The 26579-nt window shown below is 42.7% G+C and overlaps 1 protein-coding gene across 7 annotated transcripts in view; it reads left to right on the top strand.

The window, feature by feature from the left end:
• TGFBR3 (transforming growth factor beta receptor 3) overlaps nucleotides 1-26579 on the top strand; it is a 203583-nt gene that overhangs the window by 79552 nt on the left and 97452 nt on the right. For all 7 annotated transcript variants that reach the window (XM_082613383.1, XM_082613382.1, XM_082613381.1 and 4 more), the window contains exon 3: nucleotides 6724-6908. In XM_082613383.1, the coding sequence (XP_082469509.1) occupies nucleotides 6724-6908 (185 nt within the window). The remainder of the gene's footprint in view (nucleotides 1-6723; nucleotides 6909-26579) is intronic.

Genomic DNA, 26579 nt, shown 5'->3' with positions numbered 1-26579 from the left:
AGGCAACAGTGAGGAACATCTCTGGAGGTGTGTTACTGTCAGGAAGCACTTTACTGAAATATTCACCCAGCTCTGTGGCTTGCAGCAATTTACTTATAGTGGGAATAATATCTGTTCTACCCACTTTACAGAATTTCTATAAAATGCTTTTTAATTATAAAGTACAGTGCGATGTTAACAGGAGTGTTGCTTATGAATATTGTTGCTTTCAGCCAGCTTTCTTTTTTTTTTGGCTGCGTTGGGTCTTCGTTGCTGCGCGTGGGCTTTTCTCTAGTTGCGGCGAGCGGGGGCCACTCTTCATTGCGGTGCGCGGGCTTCTCACTGCGGTGGCTTCTCTTGTTGCGGAGCACGGGCTCTAGAGCGCAGGCTCAGTAGTTGTGACACACGGGCTTAGTTGCTCTGCGGCACGTGAGATCTTCCCGGACCAGGGCTCACACCCGTGTCCCATGTATTGGCAGGCGGATTCTTAACCACTGCGCCACCAGGGAAGTCCCTCAACCGACATTTCTTTCCGCCATCATCTGTGCCCTGTTGATTCTTACTGTGGTAAAGTAGCTTTTGCTGTGCCACTCAGCATCATCACCAGAGCATGTGCTCACTTGCCTCTGGAGTGTGGGGGAGAGATTGCTTAGGGGAGGAAGGGCTGTGGGTTTCTAACAGTGGCCACAAGAGAAACTCCCAGCCCTCTGAGGCTGTCAGTGAGAGCCTACACTAGCAGAGCTCACATGTCACAGAAGTGAGGAGGACATGAATCAGTTAGGGTTTCGGAGCATGTTTTCCTGGTTTCTGAGCCTTTGTGACTGTGAGGTACTGTACTTGGGGCCTGTGGTGGTCATGTGAGAATCACGGCCACCTGCCTACTTCAGGCTTGTGTGGTAGAGCCTGGGGAGGGGATCAACTCTTCCCAGGTGGAAGCTCTTCTAACTGGAGTTGGATCTGGCATTGTGTGGGCAGCCCATTGTGGACACCACTGTGAGGCCAGTAGGGAAGGATGGGAGACCAGTTTCTGGAGGCAGGCCGTGGCTGCAGGAGAGGGGCAGGAGGGCCTGGGGGCTGACCCAGGGGGTGGCAGGATGAGGCCGGGGGTGTGCTGTGCTATGGGAGAGGGAGGATTGTTATGCCACCTGGAGAGAAGGATATTGCCAGACCATGTTTGGCATGAGAGGACAAAAACAGGTTTGCATTTCCTGCCTTCTGTGACATTTGAGGGTGGGGAAGCCCTGATGAAGACTTGATTCTTAGCAACCAAAAACGTCACCTCCTTCAGCTCATGATCGATTTTTTTCGCTTTACCATAAGATCGAAGCTTTGGCTACTAGGTAAAGAGTCGAAGGAAGAACTCTAAGATCGAGTCTCCTATTGGTTTGAAATCCTTTGCACATGGATCACCTCATTGTTCTTTCCCTTTTCCTCTCTTACTCCCTTCCGTCATTAATATTTGAGTGCATACTGTGTGCCAGACATTATGCTGGGCTAAGGGATACAGCAAAAGACAGAATGATTGGGTTCCTTTCTTTTGTGGTATTTGTAGTCTTTGGGTGTATGCAGACGTTAAACAAATAATTGCACAAATAATTATATAAGTATAACCACATGAAGTGCAGTGAAGAGAAATAGAGAGTATGAAAAATGTATATCTAATGTTGTAAAAGAGGTAAGAGAAGCTTCCTTGAGAGATCTGAGTAGGAGTTCATCACACCAAGGCAGAGGAAAGGGATAGGAATGGTAGGGAAAGTGTTGCTGAAAGAAACCTTGTATGTGCAGGTCCTGGTGGGAAGAAGGTTGAAGTAAAATAAAGCCTGTATATTAATTAAGGCAGGTCAAGCTGTAAGTGTCAGAAAACTCAAAATAATATTGGCTTGAATAAGAGAAAAGTTACATGTGTTTCATATTAAAAAAAAGAAAAACAAAAAACAGTCTGGAGCTAATTCAACAGCTCCATGTTCATCATGACCCAGGCAACTTCTGTCTTATTGCTTTGCCTGACTCAGCATGTTGCTTCCATCTTATGGCCTAAAATGGCTGCTTTAGCTCTGTTCATCACATCTGTATTCTAACCAGCAGGAAGGAGGAAAGGGCAAAAGAACACAACTCCTTCCTTTCTTAAGAAACTTCTTAGAAATTGCATGTATCACCTCTGGTTACATCTTATTAGCCAGAATTTCATCATATGGCCATACCTAGCTGCAAGCATTAGCTAGAACTTCCAGTACAATGTTGAAAAGGAGTTATGAGAGGGGATGTCCTTGTCTTGTTGATCTTAGTGAGAAAGCTTTTAGTTTCTCACCATTAAGTACAACATTAGCTGTGAGATTTTTTGTACACGTTCTTTACAAGTTCCCATCTGTTTCTGATTTGCTGAGTTTTTTAAATCATGAATGACTGTTAGATTTTGTAAAACGCTTTTTCTGCTTCTATTGATACGATCATGTGATTTTTCTTCTTTAGCCCGTTAGTGAGATAGATTATATTGATTTTCAAATGTTGCATACCTAGGATAAACCCCACTTGATTGTGTTGTATAATTCCTTGTATACATTGTTGGATTCGATTTGCTAATATTTTGTTGAGAATTTTTGCACCTATGTTCACAAGAGATATTGGTCTGTAGTTTTCTTGCAATGTCTAGCTCTGGTATTAGGGTCATGAGTTAGAATGAGTTAGGAAGTATTTGTTCCGCTGTTATCTTCTGAAAGAGATTGTAGAGAACTGGTATAATTTCTTCCTGAAATGTTCAGTAGAATTCACCAGTGAGCCCATCTGGGACTAACATTTTTTTTTTTTTTTATTGGAGTATAGTTGCTTTACAGTGTTGTGTTAGTTTCTGCTATACAGCAAAGTGAATCATTTATTCATATACATATACATATATCCACTCTTTTTTAGATTCTTTCCCCATATAAGTCATTACAGAATATTGAGTAGAGTTCTCTGTGCTTTATAGTAGGTCCTTATTAGTTATCTATTTTATATATAGTAGTGTGTATATGTCAATCCTAATTTCCCAATTTATCCCCCCTTCCCCCCGGTAACCATAATTTTGTTTTCTACATCTGTGACTTTATTTCTGTTTTGCAAATAAGTTTATTTGTGCCTTTTTTTTTTTTTAGATTCCATATATAAGTGATATCATATGATATTTGTCTTTCTCTGTCTGACTTACTTCACTCAGTATGACAATCTCTGGGTCCATCCATGTTGCTGCAAATGGCATTATTTTGTTCTGGGCCCAACATTTTTTAATGAAAACTTTCACTTTACAGAGATACTAGCCCTGGAGGCAGGTCTGAGTTTGAGGCCTTGAGTGACTGGGGCAAGCTTAGAAGGGTTACTTAAGTTCATTGAACTCACTTTCCTGTTCTTTACAATGAGGATAATACGACCTCCTTATGGTGGTATTGAAAAGATATATAGCACCTACCACTGCCCAGCCTCTAGTGAGCACTTAATGGGAGCTATTTATTTACTTACTTACTTATTACTTACTTGCTTACTTTCTTTACTTACTTACTAGACCAGACTGACATTGTGTGTTGAACTGTTGAAGGCACCATGTCTTATATACCCTTGGAAGATGGGGTAGATAGTTCCTGTTTTTTTCCTTTTCCTTTCATTCCTTTCCTTCCTTTCCCCTCCCTCCCTCCCTTCCTCCCTTCCTTCCTTCCTTCTTTCCATTTTCTTTCTTTCTTTCTTTTTCTTTCTTTCTTTCTTTCTTTCTTTCTTTCTTTCTTTCTTTCTTTCTTTCTTTCCTTCTTTCTTTCTTTCTTTCTTTCTTTCTTTCTTTCTTTCTCTCTTTCTCTTTATCTCTCTCTCTCTCTCTCTCTCTCTCTTTCTTTCTTCCCTCCCTCCCTCCTTCCCTCCCTCTCTCCCGTCCTCCCTTCCTTCCTTCCTTCCTTCCTTCCTTTCTGGGTCTTTTTGGCTTCAGGATGTATTAATCATATGTTGAACTTTTTTCTTTTTTAAACTTGGAGGACAAAAAATTCATCAAGGCACCTCAACAACCAACACTACTCTAGTGTGTCTGATGGTCAGGGACACTCTATACCGAGCATATTTAAACATTGACCCCAGTGGGTCTCTGTAAAGTGCAGCTCTTCCGTCACTTGATCAGAGTGAGCCTTGTACATTGCTTTCTCTTTTTTATTTGACCTTGGACTGACTTGTATAACACATGGCTGGAGCTGGAGCCCATAAAGTGGGGGTTTGCCCTGTCTTAGGCTCTGGTAGGACAGAGAACAGACACTCTTAAGGCGAAGAGTGCCCATTTTCAGTGCTGGGGGCATCCCCTCTCTGATTCCCTCCACCTTTGGGTAAGACCTTATCCTCTGGTTTGTTGCCAGTGAGTTTTGCTCTTGCCCAGTGTGGAGATGAGCAGTGTGGTGACTTAAGACCCTAATGGGTGATGGCGGTATGTAAGGAGGTGGGCAAGTCAAGCAGATTGCAAGCCTTTTGCAGATGTGTTTTAGGTGGAACTATAGTCTAGTCAGAGCTTTGTACATACATACAAAAATGGAACTGAAAAGTATTTTTATTTATGCTTAATTTGTGATAATGGGAAATTCATGGCAGGAGGCTGTGAAACCAATTCAGAAGGGTTTCCCAGTGTTGGTAGCAATAGCCGCAGCAAGTCGCCAGGGTCGATTAGGAGTAGGAGACTTCTTCTGGAGCTCTGGGCTGTGAAATATCTCACTGTGACTGGTGCGGGCAGGAGGAGGGGGTGGGGGCACCTGCTCATACTGTTTGCCGTGCTTGGGGAATTCAGGGAATCATGCGTCCAGTACCTCCTGACTTTGCTGCCGTGACATCTTCCTTTACCACCTCTGTTTCTCAGAAAGCAGCTGGGCACAGGAGAGCAATACAGAGGGTGGCAGTGATTATTTGAGAAGGTACATACTTCATATCAGATAACGGTTGATAACTGTTATCAACCTAGATAATTTCCATGAGTTCTGAAATAGACTTGCACACCAGGTGGGGTATCTGCATATAGCACAGCAGTGGGGATACAGGATTGTCTGGTTTGAACTGTATTTGCATTTTAGACCGGGGCTAATCCTGAAGAGTATTTTTATTATGTAGAAGTCAGGAAGACTAGTTGGAGTGCATTCAGGTCTTTTATTGGGTTCCATTTGGAAGGTCGGGGTTTAGGATGCTGTATGTTCCAAGTCCCAGTCTCCTCAGCTAATTGAGGACAACACCAAGCTTACAGAGGTATGTGAGGTTTAAGTATCGCTGAGTCCTTTTGATTTCTGGATGTCCTTCCCTATCAGTTCAGCTGATGTATGTCACACCACTGTAGCAATCTGTTTCCCGTATTAGCTGCATACAACCAAATCCAAGTCCCCAGAATGGGGCCCTAATCACTGATCAGAGAGGGTACAGTGTTTTCTTTAAGCTCAATGATTCATTTAATAAATATTTTTTGGGCATTTCCTACATGTGAGGCACTGTGATGGGTGCTGAGGATACAAAGAGAGTAACCCACAGCTGTCAGGGAGGTCCCACTGGACTGGCAAAGACGGACATATACACTGGTGGTTACACTGTAGAAAATGAAACAGCTGAGACAGGCAGAGGAATTATGGGAGCACAGAGGAAGTGCACCTTCCTCAGCTTGGGATGTTCGTTTTGGGGGTGGAGGTAGAGTGGACGAGGAATTTGGGAAAAGGAAACAAGCTTGAATAAAGACATAGAGTGAGAGACATCATGGTATGTTTCGAGACATTTAAGCCACGTGGGGTTCCTGGAGGCGGAGGGCTTAGGCTGGAGAGCTAGGAAGGGGCTAGATCAAGAAAGGCCTTCGTGTGCCAGGTGAAGGAGCACAGACCAGCAGTTCTCAAGGGACGGGACATAACTGCAGGGCTGGGCGGGGCAGATCTTTGCATCTGGAATAACCATTCAGTTGAGGACCACCCTGGGTTAGGTGAACCATGTCTGTATGGAAGGCAGCTTGGAGAGCTTGAGACCAGAGGCTCCTTTCAGGAAGATCTGCAGTTGTCTAGGGACGGAGACAGTGAGGGCTGCAGGAAGTAGAGATGGGGAGGAAAGGATGGATTTCAGATTTAAGTTCTGATTGCTTAGAGGAAGGGAGAATGAGGAAGCAGGAACCAAGCATGCCCAGGGTTCTACTTTTTCTATCTGAGGCTCTGCTCATATCCTACCTCTCTCGGGAGGATCTTTCTGACCTCTCTCAAACTTTGCTGTACAACTCTGGCCCCAGTTGCCTCTGCTCATTGCATCTTGCTTTTGTATGTTCTTAAGATTGTTTTGCTTTCCCTAAGAAGGGGAAGCACTTAGAAAGGTAGAATCTTCATCTTATACCTTTTTGGGTGCAATTTTAGGTGTCTAATATTTATGCATAATATCATTGGGGCTTTCCACAACTTATTCTATTTATCTCTGGTTTTCTTCTAAGAGGGGAAGGAAGAATTGAACACAGATGTCAAATGGGAACTTTCCTCCATCCAGAGGAATACATTTGTGGCTTGTTTGTCTAAAAGGGAATTTCATCAAATACACATCAAAAGCATCCAAAAGGAATTTAAGAGATTGGGATTTTACAAGAATAGACTAACTTTTTTGCCATTTAGTTCTGGAAACAACTTACCTGGAAAGGCACCTCTGGTGGGTTGGCAATGGCTTGTATATTCAGAACAATTAATTTAATCATGGCACAATTAATTGTGGATTCTGAGGGGTTCATGTTTGTGATTCCCTCTGCAGGTCCAGAGCCCAGCGCCCAGTGTGAACTGTCGCCTGTCAATGCCTCCCATCCAGTCCAGGCCTTGATGGAGAGCTTCACCGTCTTGTCGGGATGTGCCAGCAGGGGGACGGTGGGGCTGCCCCAGGAGGTGCACGTCCTGAACCTCCGCACTGCCGACCAGGGGCCCGGCCAGCCACAGAGAGAGGTAGGCGCAGGTGCCAGCTTTCTACCCACTGCCCCTAGGAATTTGTAAAGACATTTTTCTGGATGAAGAGTCCTTTTCTTCCTTTCTTGGTTTAACGAGGATGCTCATGTATGAACATAAGTGGGGAGGAGGACACAAAGTACACTCAAGAGACAGAGGAGGATTTCAGTTAATCCAGAAGGATTGCTCTCTGGACTGGGCAACTCTAAGACTTCTCTCTAGAGAGATTTTTCAGCTTTTCAACTTTCCTGGTCCCCTTCCCTGCCTCATAGTGGAAAGAATGTTCTTAAGAATTTCATTTTTAAAACATGGTTGTGAAAAAACAAAATAAGGTGCCATTTCTCTGTTACTGTAAAATGTCTTTCTCATCTTCTCCTGTGCCCTGTCTTTCATCTTTCTTTGTTTTGTCTTGTGGACCTATTGCTCCTGCAGGATGAGTCAGAGGAAACAGAAACACTCTGGAATAAGGATGGCAGTACCTTGTATGTGCATGAAAGCGCTGGGGGTGGGTAGCTCCTTATGTTATCCAGGCAGCTTCTTGAAGACTGTGGTGGTCTTGGTGGTGGTGATGATGACCCAAGCTCATAGTGACTCAGTATTTCCTCTATCCTCAGCCCTGTTTGAAGCACTCATACACTTATTCCATGAAGTCCTATTACTGCCCTCAATTTACAGGTGACAGGTGCAATGGTAACTCACTTGCCCAAGGTCATTGCCATAAGAGAGAAATGGCCTCCTCTTTCTTGTGACTCAGAAATGACCTGGGTTGTGGATAATGGTCCCCCTGCTTCTTTTAAGATAACACACAGTTGTCATTCTTTCTATTTCTAAGCTTCTGTGTCAGAAATGTTATCACTCAGGTATTATCTCTTCAGGAAGAGAGAAACCACAATAAACCATGATCACAGTGAAGTGCAGAAAAACTAATACAGAGCAGAATTTATCTTTGAGCTTTCTTCTGGTCAGGAAAGTTAATTTCCATAACTGTTTGTTTATGTGCCTCAACCACTCTTCTTTTTGTGGGTAGGGGGGGCGGGTAGGAATAGGAGAGGCGAGGTGTCCAGAAGGAAAAGCAAACTGATTTTAATCTTGTGAAAGTGTGCAGAGTTGGCTCATTTCAAAGACATATCATCTAACCTTTCCAGCTACATTGGAAATTATCGTTAATACTCTTGGTTGCTTGCCATTGTTGCTGCAACACATATTTCAGGTCGGATTTCTTTATCCCAGTAATGCGTCTTTAATTCTTAACTTATGGGAGAGAATTTGGGTGGGAGGGAAAGGAAGGGAGGAGGAAGTGCAGTTCCTATGAAGCCTTGCTGACTCCAGCAATTCTTTAGCAGCAATAATTACTCATATTATATATGCTCTCTCAGAAGAACCAAGAAAGAAAAGCAAGTCCGAGCGATTACAGAAGCGGCAGAAATTCTGCGTGCTAAATTGTGCGGTACTGTTGTTGATTCTGAAAATAGATTCACATAAGACTACTGAAGCAAAAGAAGAATACCTCAAGGAATGACAGCAGAGCTCTCCCACACTTATACTGACTGTGTTAGGTCAAAATAGACGTGGCTGTACTGAAGATACGGAAAATTAGCTGGCATCAAGGGACGTCGTACGTTCAGTGAAGAAGTAAAGAAAGTGGGCCTACGGGGGATAGTCTCTAAACCTTGTTTAAAACCCTGAACAATTAAGTATCCCTCATGTTCCTCATGTGTGACTCCGGAGATACAGGACTGCAGCCGTGCCAACAGCTTTTTAAAATCATTTGAACTATATGACCCAGCAGTTCCACACCTAAGTGTATACGCAAGAGAAAGGAAAACATAGTCCACATAAAAACTTGTCCACGATTGTTCACAGCAACATTATTCATAATAGCTAAAAAGTGGGAACAACCTGAATGCCCATCAGCTGATGATGGATAAATGAAATGTGGTACATATATCCATACGATGGAATGTTATTCAGCAATAAAAAGGAATGAAATACCGATACATGCTGCAACGTGGATGAACCTTGAAAACGTTACACTGAGTGAAAGAAGTCAGACACAAAAGACACGTGCTGTCCGGAGTAGACAAATTTATAGAGATAGAAAGTAAACTGGTGGTTGTTCAGGGCTAAAGAGCAAAAGAGAGACATGGGGGCTGACTTTATGAGTACAGAGTTTCTTTTGGGGGGACAGAAATGTTCTAAAATTAAATTATAATGATGGTTCCACAATTGAATGTGAATATAGTAAATACCATTGATAAATGTCAATAAATGTGACTAACCAAAAACCATTGAGTTGTACTTTCAATAGGTGAATTTTATGGCATGTGGATTTTATCTCAGTAAAGCTGTTAAAAAACTAATTCAACCTGTCAGTATATTAATGACCCATAAAATTTACCTTAACTATATCCACTTTTTTTTTTTTAACTAGGATTGCTTCCTCTTCCAACCTAAACCCATTCAGCTCTTTCTGATATTCTCAATGGATAACTTGATTTTTATAGATATGCTACTAGATATGGTCTGTGCTAAAAATCACAGCCAGTCAGTTCTGGAGGTAATAGTGGGAGGACCAGAGGCAGCCTTTGTGCATGTCTCTACGAAATATTAAGGGCAAATATTTTTCAAGATGAAATGATGAATGTTGTTGCTTATAAATTAGAAAAGAATGCCCTACTGGCTCCAAGCCATACTCACTTTGACTCTTATGACCGAAGTCGTTGTTTTTCATGATGTCCTCCTTAAATGTGAGGGAATTACTAAAGCAACCCTATCCCCACTCCCCGCCCCAACCGGCTTGTTTTGGTGCAGGATTAGCATTAAGATCTATTATAAATCATCCCTTCTCTAACATTTTACTAAATTCCTACCTCCCGGGCGCCTTAAGCTTCCTCAGCTGAGGAGAGGCTGCTGCTTTTCCTGTGTGGAGGAGGTGACAGAGCCTACACCTGGAAGTAATAACCGCAGCAGGTTGACAAGATTTGGGGAAACAATTATACTTAATTAGACAAACAATTTTATAGGCCGGCAGAGAATTTGTATCAGAAACATACTTGCTACAATAATGTATACAAAGCCCCCTCTGGTAAAGCATGGTTTTGCCACTGACTTCCCTGCTGGATTCTCATGAGGACAGCACAGACCTGTAGTTGTATTTTTCATCTGAGACCACACCTCTCATTTGTAATCACTGGTTTTGGGAGCAACAGTCCTGGAAGTGAACCAGAAACTGGAAAAAGACTCTTTGGCGACAGAGGAGGGCAGAAGAGGGTAAACAGCCCTGAGAGACCAACTTTGTCTTTTAGAATAAGTGGGGAGATGTCATCGGTTTCACCCTATGAAAACCAGCTGCCGTGCCCTTTAACTTCAAGGTAAAATGTCCCGCCCCTCCCTCACTTCCTGCCCCTACTCTTTTCTGACCACCGCTCCATCCCCTGCCCCTACCCCTGAGTTCCGTCCCTCTGGGTGTTTCCTGATTCCTGAGAAGGGTGGTATCACCACTAGAGGCTTGTTTACAGTAACATACGTTCATTAGTTGCTGGAAGGGCAACAATTTTGTTTCCGATCCTCTTAATTTTTATTGTGACCTGCTTTTTCTGGGCCATGCTTCTTTTCTATTTCCCATCTATCTAACTGCTCACTTATTATGAAAAGCCCTTAGTTAGCAGTACATATGTGTATAACAGATATGGACGTTTAAATTTATGTGTTTGTTTTGACATTGAAGAAGCGACTGTTAATGGGCATGCCAAGCCAGCGACTGGCTGTAGGGGTGGAGTGAGGATCTGGGAGGATCCATTGTCATGGGAAAGGGGCCAGGTTTAATAACTTTATCCTCACCCTTCAGAAAGCTCAGAACCCTCCATTCTTGTATGTATTTACTTATTCTCTGCTTCATTCCAAAAAGGGATTTGGGATGGGCTTACAACAATAGACATACCAAGAGTGTAAGCAGAAAACCAAAATGAGGACAAAAGAGAAGTGCAGTTTGTTAGCCATATGGGTTATGTGGTGGGTACGACTGAGTTTGAAATTTGGCTCCAGGCTTCTTGGCAGGCAGGGCCAAATGGGATATGTGGTTAATCACACATGTGGCTCCAAGTTACTTTTCCTTGGTGCCTTCTCTGAGGACTGTGGCATACAATTGTTCCTTTCCTGGTTCTGTTTGAGGGTGGGAGAGACCACAGTTGGGAGAAAGAGAAGGAAGAAAACACATCTAAATGCTAACAGTTCTGCTTGCCTCTTAACAGGTCCCATAGGCCCCAAATAACAGTAATGGTGACCACAGTGGTGGTGAAGTGCCAGCTGTGGGCCAGCCACCTGCCCGGCACCTGTGCCGTCTCCGCTCATCCTCACTGTGGGCTGGAAAGGGAGGGAGGCCTCGGGAGGTTCACGGCAGACCCTGGGGCATGCAGCCCACCTCTGAGCCCGTGTGTGACTCTACAGTCCAAGGTTTTCCCACACGTCAGTCCACTTCCCTTTCACCTTTAGCTCTGACCTTGCTCCCAGCTATGAAACCTGCCACCCTGTCTCACTTGGCTCTACCTGTTCCACGAGGCAGCAGATCTCTCACCGAAGGTTTGGGTTTCCTGCACAGGCTTGTGGTAGCTCTTTCTGATGCTCAGAGTTCCTTTTCGTTCCCTTCCCTGTGGCTTTGGGGCAGTAGTGAGGGTGGTTTTTTGTATGGCATTGTCTCTTTTTTCCTTTCTGACTTAGAAGATTATCACGTCAAGTGTCAGTAATTATAAAATGCAGGACTAAGCTCAGGAGCCCTTGCATTCTATGTGGCTGTTAATCCTACATTAAATGTCACCTCCCATCTGTTTTTCACAGGTGATCATTTTCCTCCCCCGACCGCCACCCCAAATAAAGCTTTCAACTGCCTCCACAAAAAGTAACTCACCTGTCTTCTGCTAGTAATCCATGACTTGTAACCAAACTTGCTTGAACTGTGTGACAAGGGAGAACAAACACATTAAGGGACTCTTCCTGCTATGCGTGAAACGCAGGACCTTCAGTGTGTGGACTTCGCCATCTGATTTGACATCTTTTTTGCTTACTTTGAGGAATCTTACAGTTCAGGGATTAAGCATTTTGGAGAGCCCTACTACCTACCTACTTACCTATCTATCTTATCTGTCGTCTTTCCCGTTTCCACAATATTAGTAGGTTGACAACTTCTCTCTTTTTGTTCACCTCCCCCTCAGTTATTAAAAATATAATGGAATGGTGCAGGGGTAGGGGGAATGGGTGTGTGTCTTACCTTTACCCATCACAACTAAAAGAACTGATAAAAAATTTCAAGACTTGTTTTTTGGAGAGTATACACATGAGAAGAGAAATATCAAATGAACACTAGCACGCTAGTTACCTTCCTTCTCTTATCTGGGACATTTTCCCCTCTGCTGTTATTCATGAATGACTTCCCAGTGCTAGTCCTGTGTATATGCTGGGGAAAAAACCTCAAACAAACTCAAGGCTATTTATATTTCAGAGATCTTGTGTGTAGTGTGTGCTAATAAGCAAGCGTCACAGTAAACTCCTCACACACAGACACTATATACTGATGAAATTCAGTTATTAAACAAACACCTTCCATGTGTAAACACTGCCTGGTGTTTGTTTAAATGGAAGTTGTTTTGGAAATCACCCCAGGCTGACAGGTAAGGTTATCTTTGAACTGGCCATTTTGTCACAGACCTACAGGAGATTTATGAGAAAGTTACACTGACAACGAGGGTCACATTTCTCTAAAGGCATTCATCTCTCTTTCTCTCTCTTTCCCTTTTTCTTTCTCTCCTCTTCCCTCTCCCTCTCCCTCTCCCTTTCTTCTCTCCTCTCTCCCTTCCTCTTTCCCTCTCTCCCCTCCTCCTCCCTTCCCCCATTCATTTGACTGTTGTTCTGGAAATTATTTCATTAACTTGAAAGGCCACTGAACCTGGCTCTTACATAGGATTGGAGGCCCTAAATGAATAGGACAGTCACATGATTTAAAACGAGTTGCCACTTCACTTGAAGATACTCCTTGCAGGTTAAATGATGACACCCTGCTGCACAGTGTGAAGGTGCCAGGCCTGGACTGGACAGAGGAGCAGTCAGGCCGTGGGGTGGGGCTAGCCAGGCCGCTAGACCTCCGGCTGCTGTTTCCACAGAAGGCAATGCAGGCCAGGTAGAACTGGCCACGCTAGTCATTGATGGTTTCTAACACATTGGGGCAAGATGTTCAATCTGAAACTACAGCTAACTTTCAGTGAGAACTCTCCAAAAACCCAGTCTTGGAATCTTAGAAAAAAGTGAAAGCAGAAATCAGAGCAATAATAATAAACATCGAGATATAGCAAACAAATTAGGACACAAGAAGAAGTGAAGAAGTTATAACGTTCCTACCAACACTCTGGTTAGCCATGTGGCTTAAACTTTGCCATGTATCACAGTAACATTGCCCTGGGAAAGCATGCCCCCTGCCCCACAGAAGGACTGAGCCTGGTTGGACTCTGCCATTTTAGCATGAGGTAATGCCAGTTATGTTCTTTGCTGGCTGGGAGCTGACAGACTGAAAGAGCCTCTCTCGTTATTGCCTCTTCCCCAGTCTGGAGGAGAGGCTGCCTTGACCCCTTCTAAAATTTGTCCAGCAGCAGCATTTTCCAACCAGTGTGGTGTTTGTCTTTATGGAGGTTAGGGTTACAACCCTGATCCATACTGTTGTTGCCATGGTAACTTCTCTTGACTTTTAAAAGATTGTATAATTTCCCAAAACTGTCCTTAGAAAATGTTTCTAACATTTTCTAGGAGCACCCTCCACATTTGAAAATGTGACTTTCTACTCATCTTTATGTCTTCAGCACTTACTGGGGGTTGAGGGAGAATAAATTTAATACAGTGTGACAAATAATATGACCATTATTTGTTATAAAATTAACAGAAGTTTGCAGGAGCCCAACAGAGGGAGTGGTAACTCTATCTGCAGGGGAGGGAAGGATCCAGAAGAGAGCATTTGATGAAGGGCTTGACAGTCAAGTAGGAGTTACTGGGCAGAAGGGAAGGGAGGCTTCAACATGCGCAGAGGGAAGAGCAAAACCATGTGTGGAGGAAAGTTATTCCTTGTACATGGTGTGGCTGATGTACAGATCAGGGAGTGGCAAACTATGGCCTTTGGGCCAAATCCTGCCTGTTGCCCGTTTTTGTATCTATGTAATTTACATACCATAAAGTTCACCTGTTTAAAGCGTACAAGTCAGTGGTTTTCAGTGTATTTTATAGAGTTGTGCAACCACCACCACAATCTAACTTAGAACACTTTTAGCACTCCCAAACTTGGTGCCCATTAGCAGTCATTCCGCATTCCCCATGCTCCCACCTCTGCCCTAGGCAACCATTAATCTACTTTCTTCATAGATCTGAAATTCTGGAGATTTTTTTAATAAATGGAACCACACAATATGGGTGACTTTTATGACTGGCTTTCTCACTTAACGTAATGCATTTGAGATTCATCCATGCTGTAGCGTGTATTAGTTATTTCATTCCTTTTTATTCCTGAACAGTATTCTGTTGTATGGCTATACCACATCTTGCTTATCCATTCATCAATTTGATGCCTGTTTTTGTAAATAAAGGGTTTTTTTTGGGGGGTGGCGGTAAATAAAGTTTCATTGGCACATAGCCATGCCCATTTGTTTATGTATTGTCTGCGGCCCCTTCCTCATGACAGTAGAAGACTTGAGTAGGGTAACAAGACTAACAAAGCCCAAAATATTTACAGTCTGGCTACTTGCAGATAAAGCTTGCCAACCCCCGGAATAGAGGATGGGGCAGTGATGGGAACAGTGATGGGGGCGAGCTGGGGCCTGGGAGTGGAAGATGAGGCTGGTAAGGCCGAACAGGTAAGAATTTGGACTTAATCCTGTGGATCAGTGTTTCCCCAAGTGTGTGTGGGATGTGAACCCCCTGCATCTGAATCCCTTGGAAATGCTTAAGTGCAGATTCCTGAGCCTCACCCCTGACCTTTCAGCTGAATCTACTGCCCCACAGCTTTTTCTTAATTCCACCTGAACTTCTTCCTTAACTCTCTCAATCCTGGCCATGTTTGAAGCCCATGCGTTAAGTCTTAACTCTTCAGCAAACCCATTCCTGATTCCTTTATCCGCCTCCATTTCCCTCTTTTCTAAATGTTGCTCTGAATTCCTCACCCGGCCCCTTCCAGTGTGAACTTCCGCAGAGTATGGGATTATATGTTTTCTTGTATTATTCGCTGCTGAATCACCTGTGTTAATCTTGCACAGTCAGCTGGTGAGTGGACTTCTTAAGGCCAGGAGCCAAGTTGGACTCTTTTGCATTGTGATATTGGGTTTTTGCATAGTGCCGAGGACGTTAAAGTATCACTGTAAATCTTCTTAAGCTCCTCCCCTTTTCCACAGTGTACTTTTATTTGATTTCATTATACCAGTGGACTTGGTGTTTTGTCCCCAGTCCCCCTTGACTGCTATAGCTGAGCAGGTGTCCTCCACTTTGCATTATGACTTTGATTTATTTTTTCTAATTAAATCTCATGCTACTGCAATTTACTGTATATTCTCCAGATCTCTGTATCAGCCTGTTCCTGAGTTTTTGTTACATTTTTCTTTATTTTAAATATTTATTTATTTATTTGTCTGTGTAGGGTCTTAGTTGCCGCACGTGGGAACTTTAGTTGCGACATGCGAACACTTAGTTGCAGCATGTGGAAACTAGTTCCCTGCCCAGAGATTGAACCCGGGCCCCCTGCATTGGGAGCGTGGAGTCTTAGCCACTGGCCCACCAGGGAAGTCCCACATTTTTCTTTACTCTTATGGATTTTAGTCCTCTGCTAGTACACTAGTTAGTCCTTTCCCTCAGATGGGTAAAAGCTATAAATGGCTTTTGACTCCATGCTACTCCCTTGGGTAGCTCATTTGAGCTCAGCCTGGTTTGAAGTTGGGCCATTGAGAACAATCTGTCCTCATGATGTAGGCGGTGATTCTGGCCAATTCTTAATGTTGCTGGAATTAATTAAACTGATTCCTCCAATTGAAAGAGGACATTTTACTCTACCCTGTATCATTAAATACTTAATAACTTGATTTTTTATTTTGATTTTTTGCTCAGTGAGCACTTAAAATATCCCTGCCTGTATAGTAATTTGTTCCCTGTTTAATGTGGCTTTTTCCTTTGTTTACTCTGGACTCAAGTCTTTGTAGCTTGTTTTCTAAGTCAGCTCTAAAGTTGCTGGTCATTGGATTTGGCAGCCTTTTCAAGCTTTACCCACCAGAACCCTACAGGAAGTTGTGTGTCGGCCAGAAGAGTCTGTTTATTTAAAGCATGGTGTCCAGCAGAAGCAATCCATTTATGAAGGTCTGGTCTTAAAGATACAGGAATCTGAATCTGTTTGGAAGACCTGCTGCTTTGGCTTCCATTGCAGTTGTGTGCTCTGTGCTTTCCTTTCCAGGCTGCCCAGGCACCTCAGCTAGACGGGTGGTTAATTGAAATAGCCCTTTCCCTGAATCTCCTTGGCCTTGTCTGAAATACTAAAACATCAACACCCAGGTACTAGATAGCCCTTTTAAACTCATAAGAATGAGGTTAATTTTTTAAAAATAAATTGTCTTTTATTAGTTTAGTGCTATTTGCTAGTATTCTGATGGGATTTTGCTCTGAGTGCACTCCTGAGTTAGAATGCTAAAAATAAGGTGAAATGGCTATACTTTTGACTTCTGGGTACTGTTCTTTGCCCACAATCGTCAGGTATTATCTGGGTTCTAGTCCAAGACACCCTACAATAGTGCTTTATTTATTTATCTTTTTTAAGATTTATTTTATTGAAGTATAGTTGACTTACAATGTTGTGATAATTTCTACTGTACAGTAAAGTGATTCAGTTTATACATATACATACATTTTTTAAAATTTATTTATTTATTTATTTATTTTTGGCTGTGTTGGGTCTTTGTTGCTGTGCGCAGGCTTTCTCTAGTTGCAGTGAGTGGGGGCTACTCTTCGTTGCAGTGCGCAGGCTTCTCATTGTGGTGGCTTCTCTTGTTGAGGAACACAGGCTCTAGGCGTGTGGGCTTCAGTAGCTGTGGCACATGGGCTCAGTAGTTGTGGCACGTGGGCTCAGTAGTTGTGGCTTGCGGGCTCTAGAGCTCAGGCTCAGTAGTTGTGGAGCGCGAGCTTAGTTGCTCCACGGCATGTGGGATCTTCCCCGGCCAGGGCTCGAACCTGTGTCCCTTGCATTGGCAGGCAGATTCTTAACCACTGTGCCACCAGGGAAGCCCTATACATACATTCTTTTTCATATTCTTTTCCATTATGGTTTATCACTGGATATACAATAGTACTTTATATTTATGGCATTTTCCACCTGAACTACAGAGTCCTTTGACTAGATCTAGAATTTTTACATCCCTTGGTGGAAGAGAGGCAAATTGCAGGTAAGATTTGGCTTCTTTTGAAGATAGAGAGACTAGATTAGGTGTTACTGGGTCTAACAGTAAGCCAAGGAGAGCCAGCTATAGGATTCAGGATCACTGTAATAGCCTAATTCTTGCCTAGAGCCCAAATACCACACTGTGCACATTAAAGTTTAATTTTTATTTGTTGATACAAGTGTACACGCATCTGATTCTTTTTGAATTTGCACAGCGAGTTGGTGATGTGGCTGTAGGTTTCATGTGCCTAGCACCTATGCACTGATTTAAAGGAAAGCTGCGTTCATATCTTAAGAGGTGACCCCCCCCACAAGGCCTCATATGCAGGTGCCTTGGGAGAAAGGAATAAAGAGATATGGCAGCTGCTGAGAGGACTGAGAAATGAGAGGCAGAGGAAAATGAGGTGTCGCACTTCTCAGCTCTAGTCATGCTCCTGTTGTCTTTTCTGGTCTACGGTTGGACGTTTTGTGAGGTGGAAGTTATATGAGATTCCTACCTCAGAATAGCTCCTAAAGAACCTTAACTTTTCTTGAAGTCTCTGGTAAATTTAAACCTTAATGAAGTTAAAAACAATACTTTACACATTTCTCTCTTACTCCTCTCAGCCTCAAGTAGATAGACATGTAGGTAAGGCTCTCCTTGGGAGAGAGGAGTTTCTGAAGATAAAGGAGAAAGCTGAAGTCTAAGGGAGCCCAGGGTCCATCTGGACACGGACATGCATGCTTTGGTGTGAGACATATGTCTCCTTTGCTTGCCATGCTGAGTCTCAGATTTGGAGGTCTTCCAAAATCCAAGGCGACTGAAGAGCTTAATTTCCAGTGGAGTCATGGGTGGGCATTTTGCCCCCGTCATCTGCCCCAGAGGACTTTTGGGGACCCGTTACCCTGCCTTCTACTCTGAACACCGCCCAGATTGTCATCTGGTGCAGCTGACCAGAGGGTGCCTGTTCCCCAGTGTGAACTCTTTCTGCTGAGCCAGCGGCCTTTAGAGGCTTTGCCGCTGGCGCTTCATTGCTCTGTGTATGTTGTTAGTGCATGTGCTGCTGTTTCTTTGGTTTCCTACTTTCATATGGGTTGAAGATTCCACCCTCTTTTCCCTTATCACCCCTGGTTGTTAAGATAGTGAGAATCTCAGTGAAATGGTAATCTTACCATTGTGCACAAGTATTTCTCTGAAAAGATCTTTTTGGTTCAGTTTTAATGCCGTTAATATCTAATTCCCAGTGTTTTAGTTGGAAGCTGTTCAAATTTCCCAATTCATAAAATCTTTCAAAGCCTACTCCAAGTTACTTTTTCTTGATTCAGTTCTCCCCCTTTTTGCATTAAAAAAAAAACCTATTTCCAAGTAGGGAAATGACTTATGTTTATTAGAGACCAGAATGATATGGACCCCTGATTTGCTGTGAGTTTTTTTGATGTTTTTGGAGCAGTGTACAAGGGTAATTTTTAGTCCTCTTTTTGCCATGTGTTCTTGTACGCATTTCCTAAACACTTTCCCTGGCTTGGTACTATTACTGTGTATATGTCCTACATGTGTTTCCTATTTTTGATGACTCATACTTACGGTACTCATAAAGATTTATCCTTTATCTTGGCTCTGAGTAATGAGCACACTTGCACATTTCCAGCAGAAATGTGAGTTGGGACTTTTGCATTTAATCCTGTAGGATAGGCCTCTTGAAGGCATAGTGCAGGAAGCATGACATATTCATCTAAGGTTCTACTCATTTCTCCTGCCTGAGGAAACAGTCAACTCAGTTTTTGTGAATTTATTAATTTGTGTTTTCCACGTTTTCTTTTCCCTTTGCACCTCTTAGCCATTTTACTGCTTATGAGCGAGACCACCGGAGGGTGACTAGATGGAACAAATGTGCTACTCCTTTTCCCTGCTGGTAACTATGTTAAAGAGTTTGGTGGTGGAAGAAATGGAAATCATTAAACTGAAATGATATCTGTATTACATGTGGCAACAAACATCCGGGGGGGCCTTCTTGGGTTCAGATAAACACTTAGACCCAAGAGGTTAGCACAGGCCACAGGTGGCTTCAGACTATTAAAGGATATAGGGTAGGGGCTGCAGCTTGGAGCAGGGCATCATGGCCTTCCTCTTTTTTTTTGATGCTTGCGGCTATATACACATGAGTTCATACAGCCATCTGGAGTGCTCCAACTGATGGCTCAAATGCTAGATCTACATGGGTGTGTGTGTGTGTGTGTGTGTGTGTGTGTGTTCTGGTTTAAAAGACTCATACTTCCCAGGAATAGGCAACTATGCTTATAGGAATAGTTTCCATGATGTCCATGAAAGACATGCCGGTTTACAAGAGTCTCTGCTCTCAGGGAAGCCTCCAAATATCTCTTCTTATCAGATATTTAAAATTTTTCCAATCCCCATACAATTTACCAATCCCAGGGGTAATTTTTATTATAAGCAAGTGGCCTTTTATTATAGTTGACATATTGTTTTAGATTAACAGGGTTATAGAGATAAGAGAGTTAACAGAAGATCAAATTCTCACGTGAAAAAGGGATAAACTTTGCCAACTCTTTGTCCATTGTGGATTTTATTAGTTTTCTTATTATATGTATTCCTGACTCTGGTAGGCTAAATAATGGCTCCCAAAGATATGCTCACATCCTAATCCCTGAAACCTGTGAATGTTACTATATGAATATTCAGTGGAAAAAGTCTTTATAGATGTGATTAATTGAAGGATTTTGAGGTGAGAAGATTCTCCTGGATTATCTGGGTGGCCTCTGAATGCAATCATGTGTCCTTATAAGACAGAGATTTGATGTAGACAGAAGAGGAGAAGGCCACGTGACCATGGAGGCGGAGATTGGAGTGATGGGGCCACAAGCCAAGGAGTGCCAACAGCCTCGAGAAACTGGAAGAAGCAAGGAACGGATTCTCTCTTAGAGCCTCTGGAGACTCTGACGTCTCTGCTGACACCTTGATTTTGGCTCAGTAACACTGATTTTGGACGTCTGGCCTTCAAAACTATAGGAGAATAATTTCCTGTCGTTTTAAGCCACCAGGTTTTTAGTAATGTGTTACAGCAGCCACAGGAAATGAATACACTCACTCCCCATCTCACCTTAGTTTGGGGGATTATCTTGAGTTCCATGCAGCCCTCCTGTCCCCATTTTGTTCACAACTTGTGTTCTCCATCTCTGTAAAGGACTCTACTACCTGGTTGCCAAGGCCAGAATCCTTGGCATCATCCATGACTTCCTATGTTTTCTCAGATGTCACGCCCAATCCTATCTATTTTACCATAGAAATATATTCTGAATCTGCCCACCTTTGGCCCCCCACTCTCCCACCCTTGCTACACCCCCCCCCACCATCTTTGGTCTGAGCCACCATCACATCTTTACTTGAGGCGCAGTGGACCCCTAACCCAGGTCCCTGAAGAGGGCAGGGTCTGGAGGTAGACTGCCTGTGTTGGAAGCCTGGTTCCACTGTTTATGAGCTGAATTTGGGCAAGTTATTTAACTTCTCTATGCCTCATTTTCCCTCTGTGGGGATAAGAATAGTATCTACTTCAGAAGTTATTCTGACAATTAAATAGTTAAAATGGGACAAGTGCTTAGAACAGTGCTTGGAATAAATAAATGTCAGCTACTATCATTATTAGCTAGTAAAAATCTATTCTCCACATAGCAACTTGAATAATCCTTTAAAAACTTAAGTCTAATCACAAAATTCACCAGCTCAAACATCCTGTGGTGGCTTCCCACTACATTTAGAGTAAAATCCCCAATCCCCAGTGTAACTCTCACCCCCTCTCCCATCACTCACCGTTTTCACAGTACTGCAGTTGTTGGCCCAGATGTCTTTCAAACGTGCTTTGCAGAGCACGTTCCTGCCTCTCATCCTTTGCCTGGAGCACTTCCCCCATTTATTCACAGGCCCTGTTCCTTCCCTTCCTCTGGTCCCTGCCCAGCCATTACCTCTACAGAGAGGCCTTCACAGACCACCCCATTTAAAATAACCATATCCCCTTGCTCCCACTGTCTCCAAACCGTTTTACTTTTTAAAAATAACTCATATCACCACCTGATATTTATATTTAGATGTGTTTATTGTCTCTCCCTTGCATTAGAATATCCATGAGATGTTTTACTTTGTGCACTATCTCCAGTAATTAGAACATACCCAGCACATAGTAAGCATTCAATAAATATATGTGAAATAAATACTTGAATGAACAAGTGAATATGTTGATTGTAGCAGTTTAGCTTTATTCAATGGACTGAGTTAGAATTTTTTTTTTTAAATTCCTTATATTTTCTGGAATGTTTGGTTATTGATATTGGTATGTATGGTTCAGTCATAATGTTTTTTGTGTTTTGGGGGATCACTGCTCGGCTTGTGGGATCTTACTTCCCCAACCAGGGATTGAACCTGGGCCACCTCAGTGAAAGCACTGAGTCCTAACCACTGGGCCACGAGGGAACTCCCTAAAGTAATGTTTCTTAATACAGGTTTCAAGGAGTAGAAAATAGATCACTGGATTGTGCATCTTAATAAATGATTGGTTCTTCATTTATCAAGATTCTATTTAAACCTGAGCAAATCTGTAGACCTATGTGAGTCAGTTTCTTTATTTGTTGATATGAAGAGGTTGGGAAGATTGAGATCTAATATTTCTTTCAGTATTATTGTTGTTTTGAGTCTACATTGAGAGTTTAAGGCATATTTTTTTTTAATACATTAGTCCAGGCCTCCAAATAAAAAACAGCATAACTTGCATTTAGTGAAAAATACCCATTGAAAAGTAGAATTGAAAGTGTTTCTGGAATTGTTAAACTAGAAAATATCCTCAGAGAAACCCTCAGCATACAGTGGGTTAGGAACCACCTAAAAACGAATGATATGTTTTCTTACGTGTTTTTAAAAAAACCTGTATTAAGTAGGATTTCCAGATCCGGGGGCCAATCTGGCCTCCAAATACTTGGGAAAATGCTCTTCAGTTTCACTGCTTAGATTTTACGGCCTTGCACAGTAGAAATTTCATGATTTCCTAAACAGCTCACTGTTTCATCAGGACAGAGTACACGCAAAGAATCTTTCTCCCTCTCTCTTTCATTTATTGAAATACAGAAGATTAGAGGAACGAATCATTTCAGTTTGCTCCAGCGAAGGCCCCTCCCCGCGTAATTAGAACCAGGCAGCTGCACAGCCGTGGGCCGCCGACTCCGCGCACTGTCCCCCAGCGCGAAGCATGGTGGGAGGGAGGAAGGCCGCAGCCCGCGGAGCTCGGGCTCCGCAGTGTGGACCCCGGCAAAGAGCACCACCTGTGAACAGAGAGGACAGAGACATAGAAACATATTATTGCCCTAAACATACATGACAGAAACGGAACCAAGTAGATTTAATCAACTGCAGCTGGGTGGAGATAAACACAAGTGCTAAGGAATCAGGCGTGTTGGAAGGGGCTGGGACTGGGGAGGCGCGTTGCTGGAGTAATTGGAGCCGGGTGTGCTACTTGGAGGTGAGAATTTGGAGAGGTTTGAAATAGGGATGTGGTTTGGCTGAGGGCTAGAGGCAATGTTTTCCAAGACTAGGGGAGGAGGCTGGTAAATAAAACAGCCGAATTGAGGAGTAGGAACCAACTTAGGACAGCAAGTACCTTGGCAGCTGTGAAAGCTTGTGTCTGATGGCCTTGCGGGTTGGTGTTTATGGTGGGAGAATGGGTGCCCAGCTGTACTGATGCAGGTCTTCAAAGCCAGATGAATTGGTTCAATCTTTAACGCTGGAAGGGGCAATTTAGGTAGACCTCTAAAGATAAAACTTCCCAGCCACAGATTGAGAGAAACCTCTAGCTTTACCTCATCCAGTGACTTCAGCTGCCTTGGAAGGAGTTCATGGCTTTAGCACTTCCTGTGTTCTTGTTTCTCTGGAAGGCATACTCCAGGATGGAAAGGCAGGCGATTGAGTTTCTGTTCAGAAATTTGGGGTCTCCTTAGAGAAGATGTGGTGTTGGGGTCAAGCGTGGAATGAATGTGGTATTCTCAGGACTGTTTCTTGTTAGATTCTGAACATAATTCCCCCAAATTGCAATGAAATTTGGAGAGCAAGACTTGAGCCTGCCCAGCTTAGCCTTACCCGAACAGGAATAACTGAAGATGATCGATCGCATTTGTGCTGCTTGGGCGCTGTCATTCGGACCTGGTCTTCGATGAGACCCGAATCCCAAAGGTTGAGGGGAAAGCTGGGGAATGGCAGAAGAGCCGCTAGTTATTTATTGGGAATCTAAGGGTCGTGTGTGCGGCTGTAATCAGTTTGTCATCCAGCTTCAAAATCCAGGGACCTGTAGGCAGGAGGTAACAGTACCACGTTGATCGGAGCCACAAACATTGGTAAACTGCTTCCTCCGAGGACTAAGAAAACTGGCATTCTGCTCAATCTCATCAACACCCTTGCAAGGGAGTCATTCACACTAGTTTACAGAGATAGGAATTGAGGCTGAGAGAAGTTAAATATTCTCCCCAAGGTCATGAGCTAGGAAGTAGTTGGTAGAGCCCAAGCTTGGATGTGCAGCATACATCTCCTATAGATGGGGTCGATGTGCAGTGAGTGGCTGTGGGCAAGGTGGGCTCTCCCGAGGTTTAGACGTTTGTTTGATCATTAAATCAGTGTTTATTAAGCACTTGTTACTAGGCAGTCCTGACACGCCTTGAGAATTTGCCAAAGGTAGCAAAGATAGAGTGGGTAGCAAGTTCTCCCCTGTTCCTGCTCCCGTTTAGATGATCTCAGCCTCCTTGCTCTTCTTGACAGTGGGCTTAAGTATTGCTCCCAGTGTTGTTTGTTAACTTTAATCATATTGGAGGTCTTTGAGCTGCAATAAAATAGGCATCTGGTAAGAATTACATGTGACTAGCTGGGTTGTTATCTATAGGTTAAGCGCTTAGAAAGAGGGGCAGGTTGGGGTGTCCTGTTACTCCCGATAGCTCTGTTCTATACAAACAACTTTCTTTACTAGATTATCTGTGCCAAAATATTACCAAATAGCTTGGAAACAGGTTGGTGTTTTACCCTTTAGGGAAAAAAAAAAAAAAAGACCATGGAGTTGAATTTGGAAAGGAATCTTGGAAAATATTTCAGTAAAACAATGTATCATTCACATGCCCAAAAATTCAGCACTGCAGGGCTCCTGCTGGCAGAATAAGGTGAACTTTGAGATATATTATGGCTTGATCTTGAATTCTTTCATATCTGGAGTAGGCTGAAAGTTGGTTATTTTTGTTTTCTTGGCAATGACCTTTTGTAAGAAATGCCTGTGAGATATGGTTTAGATAGATGCCAACAGGGTTTCTGGTAACTTTCTATATCTACATCCACCTTCTTTTCCCTTCATTTTATAAAAACATAAATGGAAGGATTGCCCAGCACCATGTCATGGAGTCACCCCATATGTTGGTTCATCTTTCCTTTGTCTTTCATACATTCATTCATTTATTCATTCTAAAAATGCGTGAGTGTTTACCATGTATGGGCATTGTTCTAGGACTGGAGATACAGTGGTAAAGCAGGCAGAGTTTCAGCGTTTGTAATGCTTGCATTGATTTGAACATGAGGTACCCAGGTATTTAAGTGACACGAAGGTGTGGTCATTCGGGTGGTTAGGAAAGGCTTCCTTGAGGAGGTACACTTGAGCAGAGACATTAATGTTGAAAAGGAGTGAACCATGCACAGATCCAAGGGAAGAATAGGGCAGATAAAAGATCTGCTTATGTCAAGGCCCAAAGCTTGGAAGTGACTTGTTGGAGGTGAATCAGAAGGCCAATCTAGTGAGCAAGGAGGAAAGCATGGGAGATTGGATTAGTTAGTCAAGGGTCAGATCATATGGTACTTTGCAGGGGGAGAAGTTGTTTCTTGGCGTTCCTTATGTTTCTGTGTTCTTATCCAGTGGTTAAAAAGGCTGGCCCTGAACTCTAAAGGTTCAGGGAGACCTTCTTCTCCAGTATCAGAGAATTGGTTCTGTAAGGAGAGACATGGAAAGTTCCACTAGCAGGATAAGTAGAAGCTGGAACACTGGAATGGATATTTGGGTTCTAGTCCCAATGATGCCATAACCAGCTGTGGAATTTGGGCATGCCATTACGTCTTTGGGCTTCAATTTCCTTTACAATAAATATTTGGAATAGACTATATCTAAAATCTCCTGTATCACTGAAAGTCAATGATTTTATTATACACAAATTTCATTTTGTGTTTTATCCTCTTCTTTCAGATTTTTTATCAGCGCTGCTTACAGTAACCAACTCTTGTTGGTTCAAAAAGTGGCAGGAAGAAGTAAAGAGTGGGGGGAAAATGAGAGAACTTCATAACTTCACATCTTGGATTCAGAGCTGGCCACAGTCATTGAATGAGTCAATTATAGTGACTAAGGCTTGATCTCAGCCTATTGATTTATGGTTAACCAAGAGCAACCATTGTCCTTATTAAGGGGGATTATCCCATCAAAATAGTGTTTTTAGAACCTGACAATGTAATAATGTTTGTGTTGACTCCTTTATTTTTAAATCATATTTTGATTTATTGGAAAGATAGAAAATAGAAAAATCTGCAGTCTTCCTGAAATTCAGTATACATCATGCAGGTCTCTTATTCAAAAGTATATCTAAAAGAAATCAGCAAAACCAAATAAATTAACGTGTTTTAGGACTATAATCTTGTCAACGCTACCTATTTTAAAAGACCCTGTAAATCTTGATCTACCTTTAGGATTAGCCTTGATTATTTTATGATTTATTTTGCTTCTGCCAAGGATAAAAGACTATAGGGCATACACTGACCCAGAGTTAAAGTGAAAAAAAAAAAAAAAAAGAACGAAATTCTCTAAAAATGCTCACATTGGTCTGAAAAGTTTGATAAATTCATTTTGGAATATTTTCAGTTCTTAAAAGAAGAAAAACCTTCTATTTTAATCTCTTGCATTCACTTTGGCAGGTTCAACTAAACTTTTGTCAATCTTTCCTTTTAATTGAGTACACAAATCATTTAGTGTGACCTGGCATTTGTGAGTTGATGACTCAGTCACATCAGCCCATTCTTTTTCATCAGCTACGTCTATTCCTAGGGATCTGCCTTGAAGACTGTTACTGACTCCACCAGTTGCTCAAAGAACGTTAGGCTTTGGTTTAGCCCCTTCATTTATGGGGAAACTGAATCCCAAAGTAGGATTCCAAAAGTTCTTAGGCAGAACTTTTTTTCCTTA

Source organism: Mesoplodon mirus, assembly GCF_964341445.2.
Source record: "Mesoplodon mirus genome assembly, chromosome: 3".
Classification (NCBI taxonomy): domain Eukaryota; kingdom Metazoa; phylum Chordata; class Mammalia; order Artiodactyla; family Ziphiidae; genus Mesoplodon; species Mesoplodon mirus.
This window is presented reverse-complemented; position numbering and strand designations above follow the sequence as displayed.